The following is a 22,270-nucleotide window of genomic DNA, read 5'->3' as shown; positions in this document are numbered from 1 at the left end:
GCAGCGGAGGAGAAATGCTAGTAGAATTCACAAAAAGGAACAGACTCCGTATAATGAACACCTTCTTTGGAATGCATAGAAATATGAAGTGGCCATGGAAAAGCCTCAGCAGAGAAACAAAAAATGAAACAGATTTCATAATGAGCAGGGACTTGGGCAGAGTAAAGGACATAGAAGTAGGGTAAGGTGTAGCGAACAAAAGTTAATAAGGGCAGAGATCATTCTCAGCCTGAAGAGAACAAGGACATAATCACTAAAAAAAAAAAAAACAAGGCAACCAAGATATGTTCTAGGTAAAACAGAAAATTTGCCATGAAGAACAAATATGATGCTTCGGAACACAAAAGCAATGACATATAAAAGGAATGAACAAAACCGTAACTCTGAAGCAACTATTGAAGTTGGAGGTAAAGCACCAACTAAGCAAGCTCTCTCAAGCCAGAAAAGATACAAGAAATGGCAGCACATGAAAGTGACTAGTGCAAGAGATAAAATAGAATTTGTTGAGCTATCAAAGCTTACCATAAAGAAGAAACTCTGACACACGTGGAATTCTAATATTAGGACAGAAGCAGCAGTTAAAAAAAACTGCACCAAAACAGTTTTAAAACTGTACTGGAAAGATCAAAATGCATGCATTAAAAGCTAAGCAGGGCTATGTTATTAGCAACTCTAATGACAATGAATGTGGTGGAAGACTTCTATTCTGAACTCTGGTGAGGTTACAAAGACCATATGAGACAAGTCTGGTGGAAAAGCAGCCAGCAAGGATGGCTTAAGCAGGGATGCAACATCCAAAATAGGATTTGGAGCAATTTTTGGAGCAGGAAAATCTCTCTTTTGGAGCAGGAAAATCCAAATTTGGAGCAGGTTACGGGGAAAAAAAAAACTCCGTTTTGGAGCTCAAAATTCCAAATTTGGAGCAGCTTCACAAACAAAGCTTACTTTTGGAACAGTAACAAAAAAATACCGTATTTACTCGCGTAATGATCGCACTCGCATAATGATCGCACCCCTAAATTTTGTCGTCTAAATTCGATTTTTCTTTTTCCCCGCGTAATGATCGCACCCCGAACTTGCCGCATCGATATGTCGTGTGCCAAGTCTAGCCGATGATCATCGCGTTTATCATCTGTCGAATGTTGCGCTAATAACTCTTCCAAACTCTCCAAGTGAACTGCACGCACCAAACATATTCGTAATTTTTGCCCACCGTTGGCGGAAACGTGCCATTTAGGATTGCAGTAAAGGCAAATGCCGCAGTTTTCACTGAATGCCCGCCATGTGTTTTATGTCTGTGGCAGCTGAACGCGCCCATCTTTGTTTCTGTGATCTGAAAGCAGGCATCACTACGCTAATGCAGTAAATTTACTGATTTAAATGAAAGCATTCCTTATTTAGACAGAAGGGACTGTTTTGACGCGCGTGACGTACTCACAACCACAGTGACTGACGAAAAGAAGAAAGAAAAAAAAGCGGTCGCTTCGCTCTGTGGGCCGCCATGTTTGTTTTGCTATCCCGCACTGTTACAGCGGCGGCCGCCTGTTGGTCGACCTGTTGTCATCCCGCAGCAACAAGCTGCCGACGCATTCCCATAATTCCTGAAAAAGCCGTGTCGCCGCCATCCCAGTCGCTCGTCACGGCGTCACTCGACACCACGTTTTTTTGGCTGTGCTTTGTGATCGTCTGTTGAAGCACCGTTTCACCATGGGGCGGTATGCGAGCTTTACTGCCGCGTTCAAGCTGAAGGCGCTCGATTACGCGCTAGAGCAGGAAACCGCGCTGCCGGCAGACATTTCGGCGTCGACGAAATCCGGATCCGATATTGGAAAAAACAGCGCGAGAAGCTCATGGCTACGAACAGCACGCGCCGGGCTTTCCGCGGACCCAAAACGGGCAAGTTCCCTGACATCGAAAAGGCAGTGTTCGAATACGTGAGGGACATGCGCAAAGACGGTTGTGCCGTGTCGTTAGACATGGTACAGACGCAGGCACGCACAGTTTCCCGGAGGCTGGGAATAGCCACAAAGGACTTCCGCGCCAGTTCCGGCTGGACAACACGCTTCATGCGGCGGAATGGACTGTCGCTGAGGCGGCGGACGTCCTTGTGCCAGCGACTTCCATCCGCGTACGAAGACAAAGTGATCGATTTTCACAGGTTCGTCACGAGGATACGCCAGAAGAACGGTTTCCTGCTGTCACAGATAGGCAACGCCGACCAAACGCCGTTGACATTTGACATGCTCGACTCGAAGCACTACTGTGAACGAGAAAGGTGCTCGAAGTGTGCTCGTGAAAACGTGTGGTGCGGAGAAGCAGCGGTGCACCGTGATGCTCGCAGTGACGGCAGACGGGCGGAAGCTGCCGCCGCACGTGATTCTGAAGCGGAAAACAATTCCGAAGGGAAACTTTCCCCGTGGCATCCACATCCGCGCTCAAGCAAAAGGGTGGACGACGGCAGACCTCATGGTCGATTGGATCAAGACGGTTTGGGGGCGAAGAGCAGGAGCGCTTCTGCTTCCTTCACTTCTGGTGCTGGACAGCTTTCGGGGCCATCTCGTTGACAGTGTCCGTACCGAGCTGAAGGAGCGGCGCACGGAAATCGCAGTGATCCCTGGGGGTCTAACTTCGCTGCTACAGCCTCTGGACGTGTCACTGAACAAACCGTTCAAGGACAACGTCCGGAGGCTGTACGCAGAGTGGATGGCGGCGGGCGACCACTATTTCACGCCAAGTGGCAAAATCAGGAGACCCTCCGTGGAAGTCCTCTGCTCATGGATTCTCGAAGCGTGGAGTACCATTTCCGACGAGGTGGTCGTCAAGAGCTTTAAGAAGACTGGCATTTCCAACGCGGTCGACGGGGCAGAAGATGACCCTCTATGGGACAGTGAAGACACTGCCGATTCCGACAGGGAATCGTGCGGCGACGACACTGACGCCAGTGACGCTTCGGACTCAGAATGAACGTTAGGGGGTCAGAGAGTTCAAAAATAAAAGGGCAGTGTTCCATGCATGTAGCTCCTGCGTAATGCGTGCATTTTATTACAAAGGTAAGCCTTACTCTACTTTTATTTTTGGTTATGTTCATGATAGCTATCGTAAGAATTCAGATTAGCGACTTCTTTGTGTTTTCGGTGCTCAGAATATTATTTCACGGAAAATTTACCCCGCGTAATGATCGCACCCCGAAGTTGGCGTCAATTTTTTTGAAAAAAAAGTGCGATCGTTATGAGAGTATATACGGTATATGCAAACATTTCGATGTCACCACCACAATCATGTTTTCAGTGCATAACATGCTGAATAATGCCAGTGAATTCTCTGGAAACCAGTAAGGCCTTGTGCATTGGTGAATTTGCACCAAGGTCCTTTACACCAAGCCTACGCCACTGGCTGATCACGTCGCTGTTGCAATCCACTTCATTCAGCACCGATGCGCTGAATTTTGTATTCCGCCCAGCTAAGAAGATCTTAAGGAGAAAGTCCATTTTAATGAGAGCCGCCATATGTGTATATAGTTCAAGAGAAAAGTCTAAGTCCGGTGTTTATATGTCATGCAACGTCTAAGACAAACCAGCCAATAAGTACAATCTTCATAAGTGCGTCCTCCCCCTTATCTTTATTTTATATATATATATAGAGAGAGAGAGAGAAAGGGGGGGAGGAAGCTATGCACAGCGAAAGTCGGCATCGTTTCATTGAACGCAGTGCCTGTCGCCGCGTAGAGCCAAACCCTTCCTAGTTTCGTGCAGCGCGTCTCCAACAAAGCGGACGCCATCACTCCCGGGTCGGTCGCGTGCTCTACCGTACGACAGCTTTTCCCGAGGAGTATTCCTACCCGCTCCGCTTGTGACCGCATGTAGAGATACAGCAAAGATTTCCTTTGGTTAACAATGGTGAGCTGCTTTCGTTTCTGCAAGCGACACGCAATCTGCGTTTCCGCTCAGGTGGCGTCAGCCAACGGCATACTTGGGTTCGTCGCCTATATTATGCGTGCAATATATTAACAGTATAGTACCAATAGCGCTATGCCGCACGTGCTACCGAGCAGATATAAAGATCCTGATCGCGATAAGGTTGCTGGCGGTAACTCGTACTGACATGCTCGTTGGTATCTGCAATGAAACATTCGCGCCAGGAAAGCGGTGACCGCACTCGCGTAGACGTCAAAATGATTAGTCGACCAATGTCCACATTTCCAAAAAAACGGAAGGCCTTTTTAAGGCACATTGTGGTGTCGGCCTCACCGCGACTGGGGGGGAGCAAGTACCTTGATGAACTCTTTCGGCTAAGGCGGTCAGGGTTTTCGCGTGTAGTACTTCTCTAAACAAAACTTTACTCATTAGTAGATTTTAAAAAGACTTTACTGTATACAACCCGCGAATTCGTGCACGTGAGCACTGCTACTTGAACAAAGGCAGCGTTGAACCGGAATCCACCAAACAATAACGACATCCCCACTAAGATTTGCAGCACGTGTCAAACGGCTCGTTTGTCAGTTAACTTTCTTTATGCGGTGCTTCCACATTAAATGGGCGTTCACCTTTGCTCATGCTGAATGACCCTGTAAAGCAGCGTTTGAAGCAGCAGTAAAAACTTCATTTAGGCCCACCAGCAAACACACCGGAACAAATTAACGTCCTGTTTCAGTCAAGCGCCACTGGTGCTTCTCCTAACATTAGGTCGCCAATACGGGCTTCGTTTTGCGTTAAAACGAGGCTAAAACTAGCGCAACCGAAAAATTTTGCGGTTACCAGGGGCGTTTTGGCGCAGCGTGGCGCAATTTCGAGAAATATCGCGGTTTTGACGCAGAAAAACGAAATTGTATCAAAATGGCGCAATTGGCGCAGCTGTTGCATCCCTGCTTAAGTGTTAGTTTGATCAATGATGGAGGAGATTTTATCTTTAACAAAACTTGCAACACTCTACACAGAATGTTTCAACTCCAAACATACCAGTCAAATAAAAAATGCAGTATTATTACACAAGAAAGGGGACATAAATGGCATGAAGAATTAGACCTATCAGCCTACTCTCAGTAATATATGAATTTTTCCCGAAAGCAATTTCGAATGCAATGACTTGACTAATCAACCTAGAGAGCCATGTGATCAACAAGGCAATTGAGAAATCCAAGTACAACAAACCCCTTTACATGGCCTTCATGGACTACAAAAAGGCATTTGACTCATTATAGTGATATCAGCAGTTTATGGAGGCGCTGCAGCACCAAGGAGCCCTCGAGACATGTGTAAATAGCTTAGCAAACACCTACAAAGATTCCATGGCTACCCTGCTTCTACACAAAGCAAAAGAGATCGCAATCAAGAAAATGTCAAGCAAGGAGATACAATCTCTGCAGTGTTGTTCACTGCATGCTTAGAGGCAATGGTGGCGAATAACAAAAAAGAATGACGACCTTAACTGAGAAAGTGCTGAAGTAGGGTTGAAAATATATATGCAGAAGACAGAGCTAGTGTTCAGTAGAGGGCAAGGGTTAATATATTCATAATTTCTTGAGTTTTACATGCCAAAACCACAACACACATAAAGGACCCCGCACCAGCCTCTGAATATACCAAAAACAAGCGCAATATTCTCTCCTGGTGTTTCTAGTCTTTCTGGTGCACTTTGCGACGCAGAACAGTGATTCCCGTGACGTCTATATAGTACATACTCTCAATTGGTCCATATATGCGAAATATCGGATGTGAATTGTCACCTGCCCTGCTTTGCCATGCAGCCACCCATCCGTTCTTCCTTGTCTTGCATGACTATCGTGAGCGATCAACTGATTGCACTTCATTTTTCTGATTTTGTGACTGCGCAAACGGAGATAACGTGTAGCCGACAAGCGCAAAATCTTCATAGGGTCAGCGCTTAGTGCTGACATGGTACAGGTGCTTTTAAGAAATAAGTGGCGAGGGGGAGATATGGCCTGTAGGAAGGGTAGCGAAGGCGACGAGGAAACCACTCCCTAGTTTTTGAACGCGGGGTGGTGAGGGGCCCTTCAAGAGGCACGCCGTAGTGAAGGGCTCTAGATAAATTCTACCACCTGCACATCATTAATGCGCGCAGACATCACACAGTAAACGGGCCTCTAAAATTTTGCCTCCACTGTAAACGCGACCGCTGCGACTGCGGTTGAAAAAGTATTTCGGGTCAGCAACTGAGCACCATATCCACTAACCAACCACAGCGGCCCAGAGAGAACAAGAGTTCACGGTTGGCAAGCAGGCCCTAGAATCGATACAAGAGTATGTTCAGGTCAGTTACTAACATGGGAGTCTTCTCATGCAAGTTAAATTCATAGAAGAATAAAAATAATAAAGATGGGCTGGAGCATGCATGAGAGACACTCGCATATCATGACCGGAAATAGTACAACTATTGCAATCTAGCATTACTAACAGACGAGGGAGAAGCATGGAGGATAACTAACTCAAGAAGGAAACAAGAACCAGGTGCGATGGAACTAAAAATGACAGGCACAACATTAAGAAATAGGAAAAGGGCAGAGCGGGGCAGCAAACAAACAGGAGTAGCAGATATCCTTGATGCCTTTAAAGGGACCGACAAGTGATTTTTCTCGACCCAGTTTTTTACGGCGCGGCAGGAAGCTTACCCTTCGTAGCGTTTGTAGCTGCAGTGGTTTATCCTAAAAGCACCTAGTTATTTTATAAGCAGTATTTTTCGATCTGAAAGGCTCTAAACACGCATGAAGGCTTGCTCCAGCAACGCTGAGAATTGATAGCGATGCCGCTAGCCCTTGTGAAAGCTGTCGTTCTGCTTTCGCAGGAGTTACTGTAACTATGCTTAACCACCTTTCTTTTGAGCTTTCCAACCATTTTTGAAAATAGCAAGCTGTTGCCATGAGATGATGTGGCTTTATACACCTTCTCGGTATTTGTACAGCGTTGTGTGCACCTGCGCCCAAGGTTGCCTGCGCCTGTGTCAAAGCTGCCCACGCCAAGCGAAGGCAGCGCCACTTTGTTGCATACAACTAACGTAGGCCTATATGTACATTTTTATGGAGTAATATCTTTTAATATAAAGAAATGAACAATATTTCAGTACTAACAGAAAAGTAATCGAACGCGCACAGCAATCAACGGTCACGTGACTGGCTCCATCGGACCATTTATGATTTTGCCGCCAGAGGCGCCAAAGGTAATTTTTCGCGACTTTCAATGAAGAAATAAAAATATAAAACGACCTCTCACGAGATAAACAGGGTTGGTTTGAGTCAGTGCGACGGACAATCTTTTCATCAGAGCAGTCATCTCATTTCATGTTCTGGGCAGTTGTCGGTCCCTTTAAAGGGGTCATGAACCACTTTTCCAAGTAATGATCTAATGACCTTAGTATCGGAGTTTACTGTCTCCCGAATAGATTGCCGCAAAAATTTCTCGAATCCGTCAAGAATCAGCGGAGTTACGGGGGTTTGGCGCACGCTCTCAGCGCTTTCTCTCTTTTCTCGAGCCGACGAGCGCACTGGAAGCTAGACAGGGAGGGATGGCACGGGGGTAAGAAGTTACGTCAGCGCGCGTCATGAAACACGATCGCTCTCCCGCTGTGATTTGCAGCGCGAGTGCGGCTACCGTGTAAAGTTAGCAGACTGAGGAGTGCGGCGCGGGCAAGTGGCGGCACCCCGTGGCAAGAAGCGCATCTCATCCGGCTATCGGACAATAAGCATGCTATGTCTCCGCGACGTCAACGTGCAGATGCCCCGACCACCGACGAGAGTGAAAACCGGCCTCTGTTTGAAAAGAGGGCGCCTGAGGAAACGGCAACTTCGCGCTCCGCTTGTGGCCTTTACGCGGCATGCACGACTGTAATATTTTGCAGAGCAGTTCATAGCCGTGTCAGCTTTCCGCAGGTTGTGTTTTTTCAACAAGCCCAAGGGGTGCTTCATGACCCCTTTAAAAAAAAAATATGTAGACCTAGGTGGGTCACATGATGCATAGGACAGACAACCACTGGTCACACAGGATGGGAAATGTAACCGAGGGCGGCAGAAAGTGGGATGATATTAAGAAGTTCGAGGGCATCAAATAAAATCAGCTTGTGCAAGATGGGGGAAGTTGGATATTACTAAGGACAGGCCTTCGTCCTGCAGTGTACATAGAATAGGCTGCAGCTGATATTACTAAGGACAGGCCTTCGTCCTGCAGTGTACATAGAATAGGCTGCAGCTGATGACGATCCCCAAGCCCAAAGCCTATGGTGTGCTTGTGTGTCAGGGTATTAATTTCTCTTATCTTCATCAGCACTGCTGAAGTTGTGAACAGAACTCAAACTTGGTTACAATTAACATCAGACACAGTGTCACATGTAACATCACAGGTAGTCTCCAGATACAGCCAAAGTGTAGAGGTGCAAGCGTGCCTGTACACTTGGGCTATCTTAGTGACAGGCAAAACAAAAGCTCCCTTTTAAGACACCCAAACCAATTGAGATGCTTCTGCCAATCGGCATGCTCGCAGCTGAACAAGACATTTTGCAAGCTGCACATATTGCAACTAATAATATGCACATGTGAAGTAACAAACAGAATGACAAGTTTAAATGGCTGCCAAAGCTACAGAATATACAGCACAACAAATACTAAACTTCTTCATTAGATCTCAATATACAGTTGAACCCCTTTAATAAGAGATGCACCGGGAAGCAAGTTCGTGTCTCTTATATGAGGTGTCTCGTATAATCGGGGTACAACGTTGACATTTCCTTATCAACCCGTTTCAATGTAGCCACACTGGTCTCTCTTATACCCAATTGTCTGTTACATCAGCGTCTTATAAATGGGTTCAACTGGAACAGGCTTCTCCTATCATATATATAAGTACTCATAGCTGTGTCGGCAAATTCTAAAACACTCCAAACACCTGTTGCACCTGGAACATTTGTACTGTCATAATTACTCCTGAATCTCACAATCCTAGACTTCTTGTGTCAATTTATGACGCATTGGCTAAAAATTTGTCTTTTGAATATTTACAACCTTCTGTTCAACAACATTTTGCACAACTGTGCCCGACTAACCCTTACCTAGTAAACTTCGAGCTCCACTTTCGTGGCTTGCTAAATTATGTATCAGCTACAAATAAACACACATGGCAATTCAGGTTGTGTGCTGCTTTTGTGACTTCACAACAACACCAGTTTTTTAGTTTTTTTTTTTCCTGGAACACTACAATGATCTTGCACCAACAGCAAGTTTCCCAATGATGAGCATTTAGTTGGATCCTTACGCCATTGTGGTACAGTGCAAAAAAAAAAAAAACATTTACATAACCACACAGTATTGGGCACTGTTTTGCACAGCTCTATCTCTGGTGCATATGCCAGCGAAAATGCACACAAGCCATTTCTCAAGTCGGCTCATTAATGCTGCCTTACAACTCTTCATCAAACACAGTCCGTGCCTGTGCTACCAATGGCTTCACTGTTGTACTCAAAGAGGCTATGTTTTCATTCATACTGTGTAACATTAAATGGCGTACAGCACATAGCAGCTATGACAATAGTGCTTGTAACAGCAACATAGTACTACAATATATTCAAGTTGTAAACACTATCACAATATAACCGTTTATGTAATCAATATATGAACAAAGCCATGTTAGACAAACGAGTGGGAACACTTCACAGCCAAGACAGAGCTCACACGTCACGTCGCCAATAGGTACTCACCGGTGCAAATGTAGGGGAGTCTTATTGAGCACCGTGTAATACTGTCGGACAAACTCCCGCCCTATGTGAAGAGCGGTCGGAGTTTCCATGACCATGACTCAGTAGCCAAAAGAAGGCTGTGGAGATGGAAGCAATGTCTGGAATGAAAGGAAGTAGCAAACGCACGATACAGCGAACTTATGGGCGTTAATTATGGCTGCTCAGTCCCCCAGTGTACAAAAGCCATGCAGAATACTTCACTGCCCTTAGGTTTATCGCACATACACACACAAAATGTCCACGCATATATCACGCTGCGATACCAGCAGTTAACTCCACTGCACCCTAAATAACAAATGCCCTTGTACACAAAGCGTCGCAAATTTCAAAAAAAAAAATAATAATAAGGAAGGGGGCCGTCCTCCACCGACAACGCGCTCATGACGTGCTCGCCTCACATCGTAGCAGCGCCCTTTGTATTGCGTTGCAGGCACTGCCCGCACATCTGCGCACGCTTGGGCGAGTCAATCGTCAACTACGCAGCAACGCGATACAGTAAGTTCGAGAACAATACACAAGCATTTGTGTACAACTACAATAATCTTCAGCAAGCATGCCGCGGCAGGCAGCGTCACGACTCTCCGGATGTGGGAAAATATCCCACAGCTATCGATATGCAAACTTAGAACCCACTGCAATAGGCCCACTAGCAGACATACATAACTATATCTATGACGACCAACATCGGCAGGTTTTCATGAACCTAAGTGAAAATTGCCGCACATAATCATACAAACTTCGACGACTCTGCAGCACATGTCCAACACGTTTTCGAGCAAGGCGTGCAGACGACCCCCAAGCAGTTTATGTACTCGAGGCGTCCATTTAACATATTGCTATAGTAGTGTGAGCAAGTGTAATCGATGAAGTATCTCGAATAAATTTCCCAACCACTACATATATACATAAAAAAAACTACGCCGTTCTTTGTGACGGTCTCGGGCATGCTTTACAAATGTCTTATAAGCTTCCCTTGGAGGGATTTGCAACGAGAGAAACATTTTTACATGAATGGAATGGCAATTCAGAGAACCGGAAATGGTAGAAACTAAATGCACGAATAGACTTTGCCACGAGAATCCAACGATCGTACAACGAGAGTCCCTTGACGTTAGGCTTAACGTCTATCAGATGCATCGACCATATAGGTTAATTGAGGCTGCCCTAACTTTGCAATTTAAACATCTTGCTCATAATACGACGCATTATCACGCGCATACTTAAATATTACAAAATACAACAGAGCGGTGATAACTTGGACAACGCTAACTACAGCCAACATACAACCATAACACCAAACTGTACTCACGCCGGTCACAGTTTTGCAGATAAATCAAAGAACCCCGTACTTGGGAGTGTCGTTGCACACACTGCCGTCAAGCGGCGCTTCTGCAGCCCCTGAATAAAAAAAACTGATCGCTAATGCAGACCATTTCGCTCGAACTTGCGCATCAAAAGTAGTTTGAGTAATAATAAATGATATTCGACAGCTCCATTTGCCCATAAACTAAGTGTACTAACTTCGCAACTAAAACACAAAAAAAGACGCACTGACCGCAAAGCAAGGTTTACTAACCTTCATTCCCGCGTTCACAGACGTCTTGCACATCTTCTCTTTATATAAATCTTGTGAAAATCGCACAGCAGCAGAATTGAGACAACAAACGAACTCCGTGCGTGTCCTCGCATCAGAATGAATCGCCATCGCAAAGGCACGTTATCTCAACGTTCTTTAATGCTCCATTTTCTTCATAGTCCACCTTTTATACTTTTCACGAATAAACCTCTTTGTCGACAAACATCAGAGGAACCCGAATCCTGGGCCAAACTGCTGGTGTGGAAGGACACCACGTGGAAGAACGCCGTATTGGCCGAAGAAGGGTCTCGGGAAAGCTGGATCTGGTGGTCGCCGCGGCAGCTGGGGCACGTAGGGTGGAGAAAACCTGGGAGGTCGTGCTACAAGAGGAAGGCGGGCATAGGTAATCAGAGAAACGGCGCACAATAGCCAACCACTCAAGGTCACATATGGCCACTCCAATTTTCCGTCCCTGAAAATCCCGGACTGCCCGAGGCGGTGGCTTCAGCCAAGGAGTGTGCAGTTCCATAGTAAATGCGGGACTGCCAGGGACGGATAATGGAAGCAGCCTGCTACCTCACAATGGGTTTCTTTCCCGACAGCACTGGGCTGCCACAGTGGGACCGTCAGGGACGGATTACCGAAGAGGATCTTTATGCGTGTGTCTTTCGCAGATACAATGATGATATATTGTTACCAATTAACCCACCATGATGTCCTAGTGGACGTCATGATTACATGCTCAGAAAATGTATTCTTGTGTGACAATCTTTTTTTTTTTTTCCTTTTCTTTGGCTGCAGGTCTGCACAGAGGCCTGGCAGGCTCTCGTGTTTTTTTTTTTTTTTTTAATTCTTTATTCTTACTTGCTTACACAAAATGCTGGCCAGGTAATAAAAAAAACAGCACTGTTTTATTTTGGATGAACATCCACCGTGTCGACAACCACAAGCATTCTCCCCCTGAATGCATGACTTACGCATCACCTCCAAATAAGGATTTTATGCACTGCAATTGTTCAGGCACCACGGGAATGTTGGATAGTGCATGGATTTGTCCGACTTTCATGGCATCCGATGATCTTGAGGCACTATTAAAATAAGAATACTTAATATCCGATTTAAAAACATAGCTCACTTTCTAAGATAAGTAAAGCAATAAGCCTCTGCACACATGCATTATTACTGCAGATTGTTGCAGTTACACAGATGTCAGTTGAAAATCAACTTAAAAGTCACTTGAAGCCAGCAGGCCACAGTTTAGGCAAAAACCTCTACTGCCATTGTACATGTCCATCATTCACATGCTAACTGAACAGCCACACTTGCAGCTCCCAAAAGACAGCTGCATTTAGTCATTTTTGTAAAGAACACTCTGGCCTACTCACCTTATGCAGAAAAAGAAAGAAATCAATTTAATTTGCATTAGCAATTTGTCACTCTATCATAAGTTGAGAAAATGCTAGACTTTTTCTCCATTTTCTAACTGGAAACGCAACATAGAGAAAATGCATCAGGATGTAAAACAGCTCATGACGTCCTGGATTGAGGATGTCACCTAGTCGGTAGGGCCCTTTCAAGGGCTCATACGCTCTTTTCGCCACCACCATTTACCATGATGGTATTGCACAAAACTAGAGGGTTTAAATTCAGCAAACTTTGCTGTCAATGAAATAAATGGCTTGTTGTATTCAACACAGTGAATCTATAGATAAGCACAACCACTGGGACCAGCATGCGATTTCTAGAGTGTCTCCTTTTCACAACACATCTGAATGCTTACCAAAAAAGTACCTATTCATAAAAGCCATTTTTAAAAGCATAGACAAGATGTTTTTTCACAACATTTTCTTCTTTTAACCTGAAATCTCTTTCTGCTGTAATGTGTGTTCTCAAAATTCTCACAAGTCTTCATGATTCCAATTATAGTAATCAATGGTGACTGTGACCAACAAAAAATTTGAACAACATTATGCAAGCTGATGTTGCCTGCTGGATTCCTCTGTCTTGTGGAGCCTGTTATGTGGGAGAGACAGGCAGATGCCTTATTGAATGACCAGTTATGCGAGCATGTGTGCAATATGTGAAATGGCAAAGATGGTTCTTTTGGCTATCCATACAATCAGGTGTGGCTGTTTTCCTGCCATTTGGAAACAACACTGTGCTACACAAAAACAGAGAACACATTGGAGCCTTTCTGGAGGCAGCACAAATGCACTGACCGGGTGATCATGTCAGCAAGCATCTGTTGCTCTGTCCGATAAAGAGCTCGTGTTTCTTGAAGGGTGCACACATGCACTCCGATCGTGATAACCTTTTAGCAATGCTTCGGAATGTTGCATAGTGAATCTTTTCTATGTTAAGCTTTTCCAGCCTTGTTTTATCTGGTTTGTTCAAGATAACCATACCTTCACTTTCTCCATGCATATATTTCAACGCTTTCTATAATAAATTTCAGTTGATAGCGCTTGTCTGTGTGTAGTGATTCAGGTTGTTTTACTGCACGTGGGTACGAAAAAATTGAAGCAAAGAAAGAAGACAAAGTTGTTGGGGCAGTTGCCACCGTTTTCGATCAGGTGCTTGGGACTTTGGACCCCTTTTAATGGGCAGCCGCCCTCTGCGAGTGCCATCAGGCCTGCAAGGACGATGCAATCGTCTCGCACTGTTGTTAGAACCAAACAAGAAGTTCCAGGACTGATCACCTACAACAAGCATGCTTAAAAGTCCTGGATGACGATTCATCGTGCTTCCCAGTGCCTGTGTTTGTTGGAAAGACATGAGTGGTCTATTACTTGATAAGCATTACACATGGGAGTTTCAAGCATGCCATGCTGTGTTAAGCCAATGTAGATGATGGACGTCTTTGTTATTGTACTGAGGCGAACTAAGCAACTTCAGTTACTGACTGCAGTGTTAAGCTTGTGTTCTTGTCAGTTGTATCCATCTCAATCTGCACTTGTGTCCTGTGCACTATAATAACGTAGTTTTCTAAGTCTACTGCCTCTCCGCTTCGTGTCCTAGTTCCTGCGCCCATGAACCACCACACTAGGCAAGCCTGCCAGGATCAGCTAACGTCTACCCAGTCGACCCTCAGACAGGTCGATAATCACTGTAGGCGTGGAAAAATTACTTTTGCTGGTTGACGAGTTCGAACTGTGGTTCTGGGCTTTATATAGAGCCCATTGACATGCAGCTGATTATGAATTGAACTATGATTAGGAAGTGGAGGAGTAGTGTAGTGAGTGACCATGAAAGAGAGACATACAAACGTACTCTCTCTAAGAAGCACAGATATTGAAGATGCATGGTGTTCTTCACATTCACCAATATATATGAATACACATGCTTAGAAAATGTAACCTATTTTTGATGTTGGTTACAAAGTTATAGGTTATGGTCTTCCTGTGTGGCATGGTAATGCACCATATAGTGCATTGAACATACTAATTACAGTTTTTCATAGAAAGTGATAAGATTGTAGCACTGAAACTGAACCACCACAACTGTGTCAGCAATGAATAGAATAACGTGGAACAATGATCCCATGATATGCATAAAACCTATTATAAAGAAAATGCAGGAATTCATTCAGTTCAACATTGGTGAATAAAGGCCCCCATCACTCTGTAGTCGGGTTTAAATAGCACATACTGTCAATTGACAGTGTATATGCCATAGGTTTGTGATACAGGGAAGTGGAAAGGCTCATTTTTGGTATGGGCTTCATTTGATGTTTTTTCCACAGAGCAGCACAATGCATACGCTGCAATACAAGAAATTAGCTGATTTATTCACAAACACAGCAAAAGCAGGAGAGGTTGCATTATATCAAAATAATGAGAAGATAACTTCATAGATATCTGGGGGGCAATCATCACGTAATTTTTTTAATGCACCATCTTATTCTATGCATCAAGTGAACAAAAGTGACAGCTGTTGAGTCTGTTATTGTGTCTCATTTCATATTTTACTTATTTGTGTTTCAGTGCTTTGCAAAACAAAATGAACTGCCTGTCTTACTGGTCCTACTAGTATATACTATGGTAATGTCTTCTCTGATGAGGTGGTTCTGAACCTATATTCTAGCTAAGTGAACCATATAACACAAGATCATTTTAAACAATTTATTTGCAGAGCAACTAAATGCATACTTTATGCTGCAAATGAACTATGTCACACATAACATGCTGATTTCTATGCATCGAGTCATTATATATTTTAAAGCTGTACAACCTGTGGAGCCTTCTTAGGACGACTAAGCGAATTCGTACAGCTTTCTTGAACTGGGGGGAAATTGTGGCTATTCAGTGTCAGTTTCGCCGCTTGCGGGCATGAAAAAACTGAACTGAAGAAAGAAACTTAGCTAAAACAGATGCTTGGATGAGTTGTTTCATACTTAAAAACGATTTGAACAGCACAAAAAAGACTGAGCACCCAGAATGACCCAGATCAGCGCTGTGTCTTTGTGTCTTCCTGGGTGTTCTGAATTTATTGCACTGTTTAAATCTTTCTTATGATGAAATAAGACGACAAAAATGTTGGGGAGACTATAACAGCTTTCAATCAGGTGCTTGGGGCTTTGGACCCTGTGTGCTAAACAGCCGCCCTATGGTTCATTCATTCAGTTCCCACCACAGGGCCCACAAGGACAATGCAATGGCTCCACATTGTCGCCGGCACACTAAGAGTAGTTTTTGTAAGCACCTCAAATCATCATCATCGTCAGCCTATTTTATGTCCACTGCAGGATGAAGCACTCTCCCAATGAGAACCAATTTGTCCTGTCCTGCACGAGTTCATTCCATTTTATGCCTGCACATTTCTTAGTATCATCACCACGTCTAACCCTATACTGTCCTCAGCTATGTTCCCCATCTCTTGGTGTCCATTACGTCTCTCCAAGTGAACATCAGCTGTCCTCCTCATGATGTGACCTGCCCTGGCCCACTTTTTCTTCTCTTAATGTCAACACATAATACCGGCCAGCCCTAGGCCTGTCCTCTGATCCACTCTGTTCTCTTCCTACCTCTTAATGTTATGTCTACAATTTTCATACTGACCACCTAAAATGAGTCTGCTCATAAGTCCCGGAAGACTACTTCACCATGCTGCCCGGCATATGTGTCTGTTGCAATGGCATGAGTGAGTGGTCTACAAATTCCTCATAAGAACTGCACATTGATCCTCAAGTGTGGTGTTCTGTGTAAAAGCAACTTAGATGATGGGCACCTTTGCTATTGTACCGAAGCTAATAGAGCCACTGCATTCATTGACTGTAGTGTTAATTAAGATTGTGTTCTTTGTCGGTTGTATATGTTTATATCAACGCTTGTGCCCCATCCACTATAATAAAGTAGTTTACTATGTCTGCTGTCCCTGCGCTTCACGTCCGAGTTCCTGGGCCCATGAACCACCACAGCACGTCTCTCTTTGTTTTGTTCCTGCTGAAGACATTACACTGTACACCCTCAACGATGCCTCACCAACTAGCCCAAGCAACCACTTTTATAAATTATATACAGTTAAATTTGCAGGCCCATTGCACAGAATGAGCAGCCTGCATCGGAATATCAATTCTGTCATCTTTCTCTTCACAGACATGGCACGGTAGCTTGCTTTTGTTTGGTCATAACTATTCTGTAGCAATGTTACATTTTGTGAAATAAACCTATTATTTTTGTTTTCTTCCGGCGATGTAACCGGAAAAAAACAGAATTGCCTAGTTATATCTCAGCTATGAATATTGGTGTCAGTGCCCCTTTAACTTAATATGTTTACCTGTTTATTAAAGATTAGCTAATTCACAGCCTATGCTCTGACTAATAAAGCACAATGCCTGTCAACAGGCGTTGTGCTTTATTAATCATACCAAGAATGATCTGTGCCACCAATGTTTATGAAGAAAGAAAAAAAAGTGTTATCCGTCTCAGAGTGGAGAACCAAGTGAGAGAGGCTACAAACGGCTGCAAACATTTATTGTTTCCAAAATGCATTTATGAAATATTAACGCAATGGCACCCAAAACTTCAGTTGCTTTTGTATACTGGTTTTATGAGCTGCCATCACTGCCACATGGGCACTGGTCTGAAAAATTGGCCGGCAACACTTGGTTTATTTGCTCAGAAACTAGATCCAAATAAAAAAATATTGAAATTATCTAAATAGTGGGTACTTTAGAGTAATATAGCATAAAAGCTAGCAGGTACGCACACCCTTCTAATTGTTTAGTAAATGTAGAAGCAGTAGCTGTCCCTCTCACTGCTCCTTTGTCAGATACTACTAAGTCAACTGAGGAAAGAGAGGAACAATAGGCAGGATGTTGTCATTGGCACCACCCCAGTTAGAGGAAACACTGCGATGAGGAGGATGAAGAAAGTAAACATTGCATTTTTTGTATCCGCTATTAAGGCTTTTCAAAAATTTCTATGCCATCCACAGAACGGCATCGCACTCACTCAAGTGCATTCTCAATTCTCGAGTAACAGTGTTGAAAGGCTCTAAACTCACAGACTCTGAGCTTTGCTGAAGCGGAACCCTCAGCATGCCTGCTTGTTGGCAAGAGACAGCAAACAATGATAATGATCATGTAATAAGCTTCTCAAGATGCCTTAGCGTTTTAAATGAAACTTATTCGTCCCTGAATTAATATTACTCTTGCATTGACCCAATGATAGTCGCAAAGTGCTCCTTCATGCGGAAACAATGGAGCACCATACCGGTTTTCAAACTACAATTGCATATGAGCTAGCGGCACAGTTGTTAGCACTTTTTGCTTATGCTATAGCCCTGTACCTGAATAACAATTTCAAGTAAAAACAACAATACATTAAATGAGAACAAAAGAACACAAGTAATTTTGGGCAACCTCTGTTTAACCAATTTAAATAAACAATGACCCACTAAAATGACATCCTGATTGCTTCAGTTAATGCAGAGCATGATTTAATTAGCATAACACTTTAAACAATTCGGACTTGATCAAGTCCGAATACCCGGATATTCTAATTAGTTGCAGGTATCCTTAAAGCTGCTAACAAACATGCAATTGCTAATGATAGGCATGCTTAGCCTAAAAGGATTGAAATATGTAGGTTAAATTTGTGTATTAACTTTGCAGTGATGGCCATGTGATAAGAATGCGATAAGTTACAGCCAAGTGTGCAAGGTATTTAAGAACATAATGACGGCTCCAGAAAGAACAACGCATTATCAGACAATATTTGGTATATTTGCACCACTTTTTTTTCAACTGTGTGTTCCATTGCTGGTTTTGAAAGCCTTATTAGGCAACACTAACTATAATTCATAGACTGTAATTTCAAAAATAGCTGCATGTTTGAACAGTGCTGTATGGCGATCTTCACCAATTCTTTCACAGCAGAAGCCTTCAGAGAATTTTCTGTGTGATGCAGTTGCTTTTTATTTCCTTCTCAGCGATGATCCAGCAAGTAGTCCAGGAGGTTTAAATCTCGAGACCTAAGAAACCACGATGAGTGTGACAAGGTCATAAGAAGGATGCAGCCAGCCAATCTTGAGTCACACAGGGCATGGGAGAGGATGCAAAGTGATCATGTAGGACTAGTACCTACATAATTGCATGCACAAAAAGCCTGACTACAGTCAAACTTTGTTATAATGAAGCAACATTGTAAACGAAAGCACTTTCGTTATATCCAATATTCATTATCCAATATTCATTACACCTAAATATTGGTCCAATGTCCATCAAAATTTTTAAAATCAAAATTTAAGCAAATTGGTCCTGGCATGGAAACAACAATATATTACAAACACGTGCTTTGCAATGTCACTAAGGGTATTCACATAAGGGAGGGCACCCGCTGGGATAGCTTAGCGACTACAATGTTGAGCTGCGGTGCACAAGGGCAGCACGTCAATTCCAAGCCACGGTGGCCACGTTTTAATGGGAATGAAATGCAAAAACACCTGTGTACTTTAGGTGCATGCTAAGGAAGTCTTGGTAGTCAATATTATTCTGGAGCCCCCCACCACAGTTACCTCATAACCACATATCAGTTTTGGCACGTAAATCTGTGGAATAAAATTTTTAATGCAAGGGCAAAATCTACCTGCTCACTAAAAGGGGAGTGCACCACGTGAAGATGTCATGTCTTTGCTAGGCAATGAAGCCCTATAGAGTCGCCCTCAAAAATAGGGGACCACTTATTCCACAGTTCAAGCACTCCCTGACGACCATGAGGGGAAATAAGTACCACCTTCACATATGTATCGGCATGCTGGGGGTGGAAAGCTTGCTCCTTCCAGAGAGATTCACTGAACAATATCATGGGTGATCCCGCTCTTCATTCGCAGGAGGAGACCTCTCCGATGTGAATGTGAATACCATCTAAAAAGGCCCTCAAACACTTTTCAAGTCATAATTTTTTTCAGGTGCAGATTGCCTATATGATAGCTGCAGAGATCAATGCAGAAAGAATGGCAGTGATAGGGGTATGCAGTACACATTTATCCAGCTGAGAATATTCCAAATACAGGGGAAAAAATACTTCCCTAAGCTCATGAGAAATCATTGCACAGGGAATGCTGCTGGAGCCAACGTTTTGACAAGGGGACTTGTCAGCATGTTTGTGCATGCTTTACTCACTCTCCCTCAACCTTAAAAGCTGAGGAGGAGATTGAGCAAAGCCACTCCATTTTTCAGGTTGGGGGGAGCGTAAGCAAAGTGTACACAAATACGCTGCTATGGAAGGCAGTTCCTGCCTTGACGAAGACAAGACTACTACTAGTCGAAACGTTGGCTGCTGCAACAATCCTCGTTCAATGTTTTCTCATCACTTCAAGCCTCCATCTTTGCATGAATGTCTGTCTCATTTGGATGCCCTAAGCTCAAGATATGAGTTCGTCTCTTGTCCTCATTTCTCTCACCCACTGATGCCAATAGTAAGAGCTCAGAGTGTCTACGTGGAAGAAATCTGCATTGCATGGTTGCCTGTTCTATCCGGTGGGCTGATGGTGGCATTACCATGGTAGCCAACAATGTTGATCTACACCCCAACAATGTAATAAACAATGCACAGAAGTAAGAAACTTGCACCACTTGACCAACGTTCACAAGTATATAGCATGTATACCCTTGCCATTTTTTAACAGTACTGCGCGAGCGCTGAGCACGAGATATGGTAGCATCTAATATTCTCGAAAGGTAACAAGATCTGCTGACAATACGCAAGCGCACAAAGCACACTGAACTGCGAGCGCCGTCTGCTACACTGTTTACTTCAACATATCATTAAGTAATCTTTAAGTAAATAACGCCGTACAACAGTTCAGTGTGCTTTGTGCACTTTCGCATCATCGGCAGATCTCGTTACTTTTCAAAATATTAGACGCTACCATATACCGCTCTCAGCACTCGCACAGTGCTGTTAAAAAATTGCAAAGGTGTACAAGACAAGGTAATGAGGTGACAAGATATCTCATGAGCATACACAAGTGAGAAGAGAACCTTTTGCATTACACTAATCATGTGTGTACTCCTAACATAAAGCAATGTTCAGATGCCAGAAACACAAGACCAGCCAGTGTACCTGCCACGCTTTGTAGTTGCAGTGCTTTTTCTTTATAACTACATCTGTTTGCATTAATATACAAACGTGGAGTAAAAAAAAAGTGATAATCACGATTTTGCAAGTGCAGTGGTTATCTGCTACTTTGCTTTTCACCAATCATGGACGAGCAAGTGGTGTCAATTCCGGCATGAATGCATTAGGTGAATACCACTAAGCGGTGATGCAGTCGGTAGCAATTGAGTGTTTGTTTATGTGATTAACACGTTAAACATCTTAAAGCAAGTGCTTTGACCACACTAAAAGCATCTCCATCCATCAGTCTACGCAACCTGCCACAGAAAGGCAATGTCCTGGAAAGTGTTCAAGGTCCCCTAATACAAAATCGTGCAATCAGTGTGGTGACCATATGGGATCCGCATGTTGGCTTGCTGGCTGCAGTAAAACCAAGCCATCTCGCAGAAGAAAATGTGGAAGTGTGTCTAGAGTATGCCATTTTAACATGGAGGAAAACCATGTATTTCAAGTTATGCTTGCCAGGTACAGTTTCCCACCAATATTCCAGGCATGAAGGACCTGTGGGACCATAACCAACTCTGTTACTACAGTAGATACTGGTATTAACAATATATTGGATATAACAATGAGCAGCTGCTACATTGTGAACTTGAAAACATTTGTATGTCTTCTATGGTGAAATAAACTGCTTACTAGAACATTCCCAAGAAGCATTGCTGGTTATAACAATAAAATCTGGTTCCCAGGCGACTCCCACAAGCGGGAAAAGAAATCCCACAAATGCTGGGGGAGGGCGCGAGCCCTCCCCCAGCATTTGAGGTTCCCGACCACCCCTCTGAACACAAATCAACTTCGCCAGTTCTCTGTGCCTCAATGTTGTGAAAGGTCCCATCTTGCTATGTGAGCCGTAAGCTTTCAGTGTGGGGGAAAGCACATGAGACTGAGCCAGAAAGGATGCTGGCGACGCACGCCACATTAGAGTCTTTTCTTTACCTTAAACCACTACTTATTTACTACACCGTCTTAGCATGCACAGTGACAGCTAGAAAGAGGGGAGGTGAATGCACAGGGTTGAAGAGGTGCTGGCCACACCATGTCGTGTAGCTAATATGTGGTGGGTTCAAAGGCTGTAGTGGTGAGTGAGTTAGCAGTAGATTTTGAAAAGACTACCGCTGCTACACATGATAGGAGCATGCAGGTTGGCCAATAGAGTAAGTGAAGCATAGTAGGCAAAGCTATTCATCAGCTGTCACGTATGAAGCAACATTCACTTTTTGAGTTAACATGAGCTAACACAATCTGCAGTCAGAAAGAGGGGCCCCAGCTGCAGCTGCATTGCCATTAAACTACAGGAACAGCAGCTCTGCAGTCCCCCCACCCCTTTTTTCCCCCACAC

At 43.9% G+C, this 22,270-nt stretch overlaps 2 protein-coding genes across 6 annotated transcripts in view; both read right to left on the bottom strand.

Moving 5' to 3' along the window:
- The window catches only part of LOC119401039 (ras GTPase-activating protein-binding protein 2), a 93,968-nt gene extending 82,832 nt beyond the window's left edge, over positions 1-11,136 (bottom strand). Inside the window, exons 1-2 of the mRNA XM_037667872.2 lie at positions 11,045-11,136; positions 9,697-9,833 (exon numbers count right to left, since the gene is read on the bottom strand). Coding sequence (XP_037523800.1) covers positions 9,697-9,791 — 95 coding nt within the window. The 5' untranslated portion in view covers positions 9,792-9,833; positions 11,045-11,136. The remainder of the gene's footprint in view (positions 1-9,696; positions 9,834-11,044) is intronic.
- A 299-nt stretch (positions 11,137-11,435) lies between these two features.
- Positions 11,436-22,270, bottom strand: part of LOC119401065 (F-box only protein 7) — a 45,778-nt gene continuing 34,943 nt past the window's right edge. Inside the window, exon 11 of one of the 5 annotated variants that reach the window (XM_037667873.2) lies at positions 11,436-11,691. In XM_037667873.2, the coding sequence (XP_037523801.1) occupies positions 11,537-11,691 (155 nt within the window). In that variant the 3' untranslated portion in view covers positions 11,436-11,536. Of the gene's footprint in view, positions 11,692-12,077; positions 12,400-18,724; positions 18,839-22,270 lie in introns of those variants that run through there. The other 4 variants (XM_037667875.2, XM_037667878.2, XM_037667879.2 and 1 more) reach the window with 4 other exon arrangements.

This window comes from Rhipicephalus sanguineus, chromosome 1, assembly GCF_013339695.2.
Source record: "Rhipicephalus sanguineus isolate Rsan-2018 chromosome 1, BIME_Rsan_1.4, whole genome shotgun sequence".
In the NCBI taxonomy this organism is placed as follows: Eukaryota; Metazoa; Arthropoda; class Arachnida; order Ixodida; family Ixodidae; genus Rhipicephalus; species Rhipicephalus sanguineus.
Note: the sequence above shows the minus strand (reverse complement) of the source record. Positions and strands in the feature narration are given on the sequence as shown.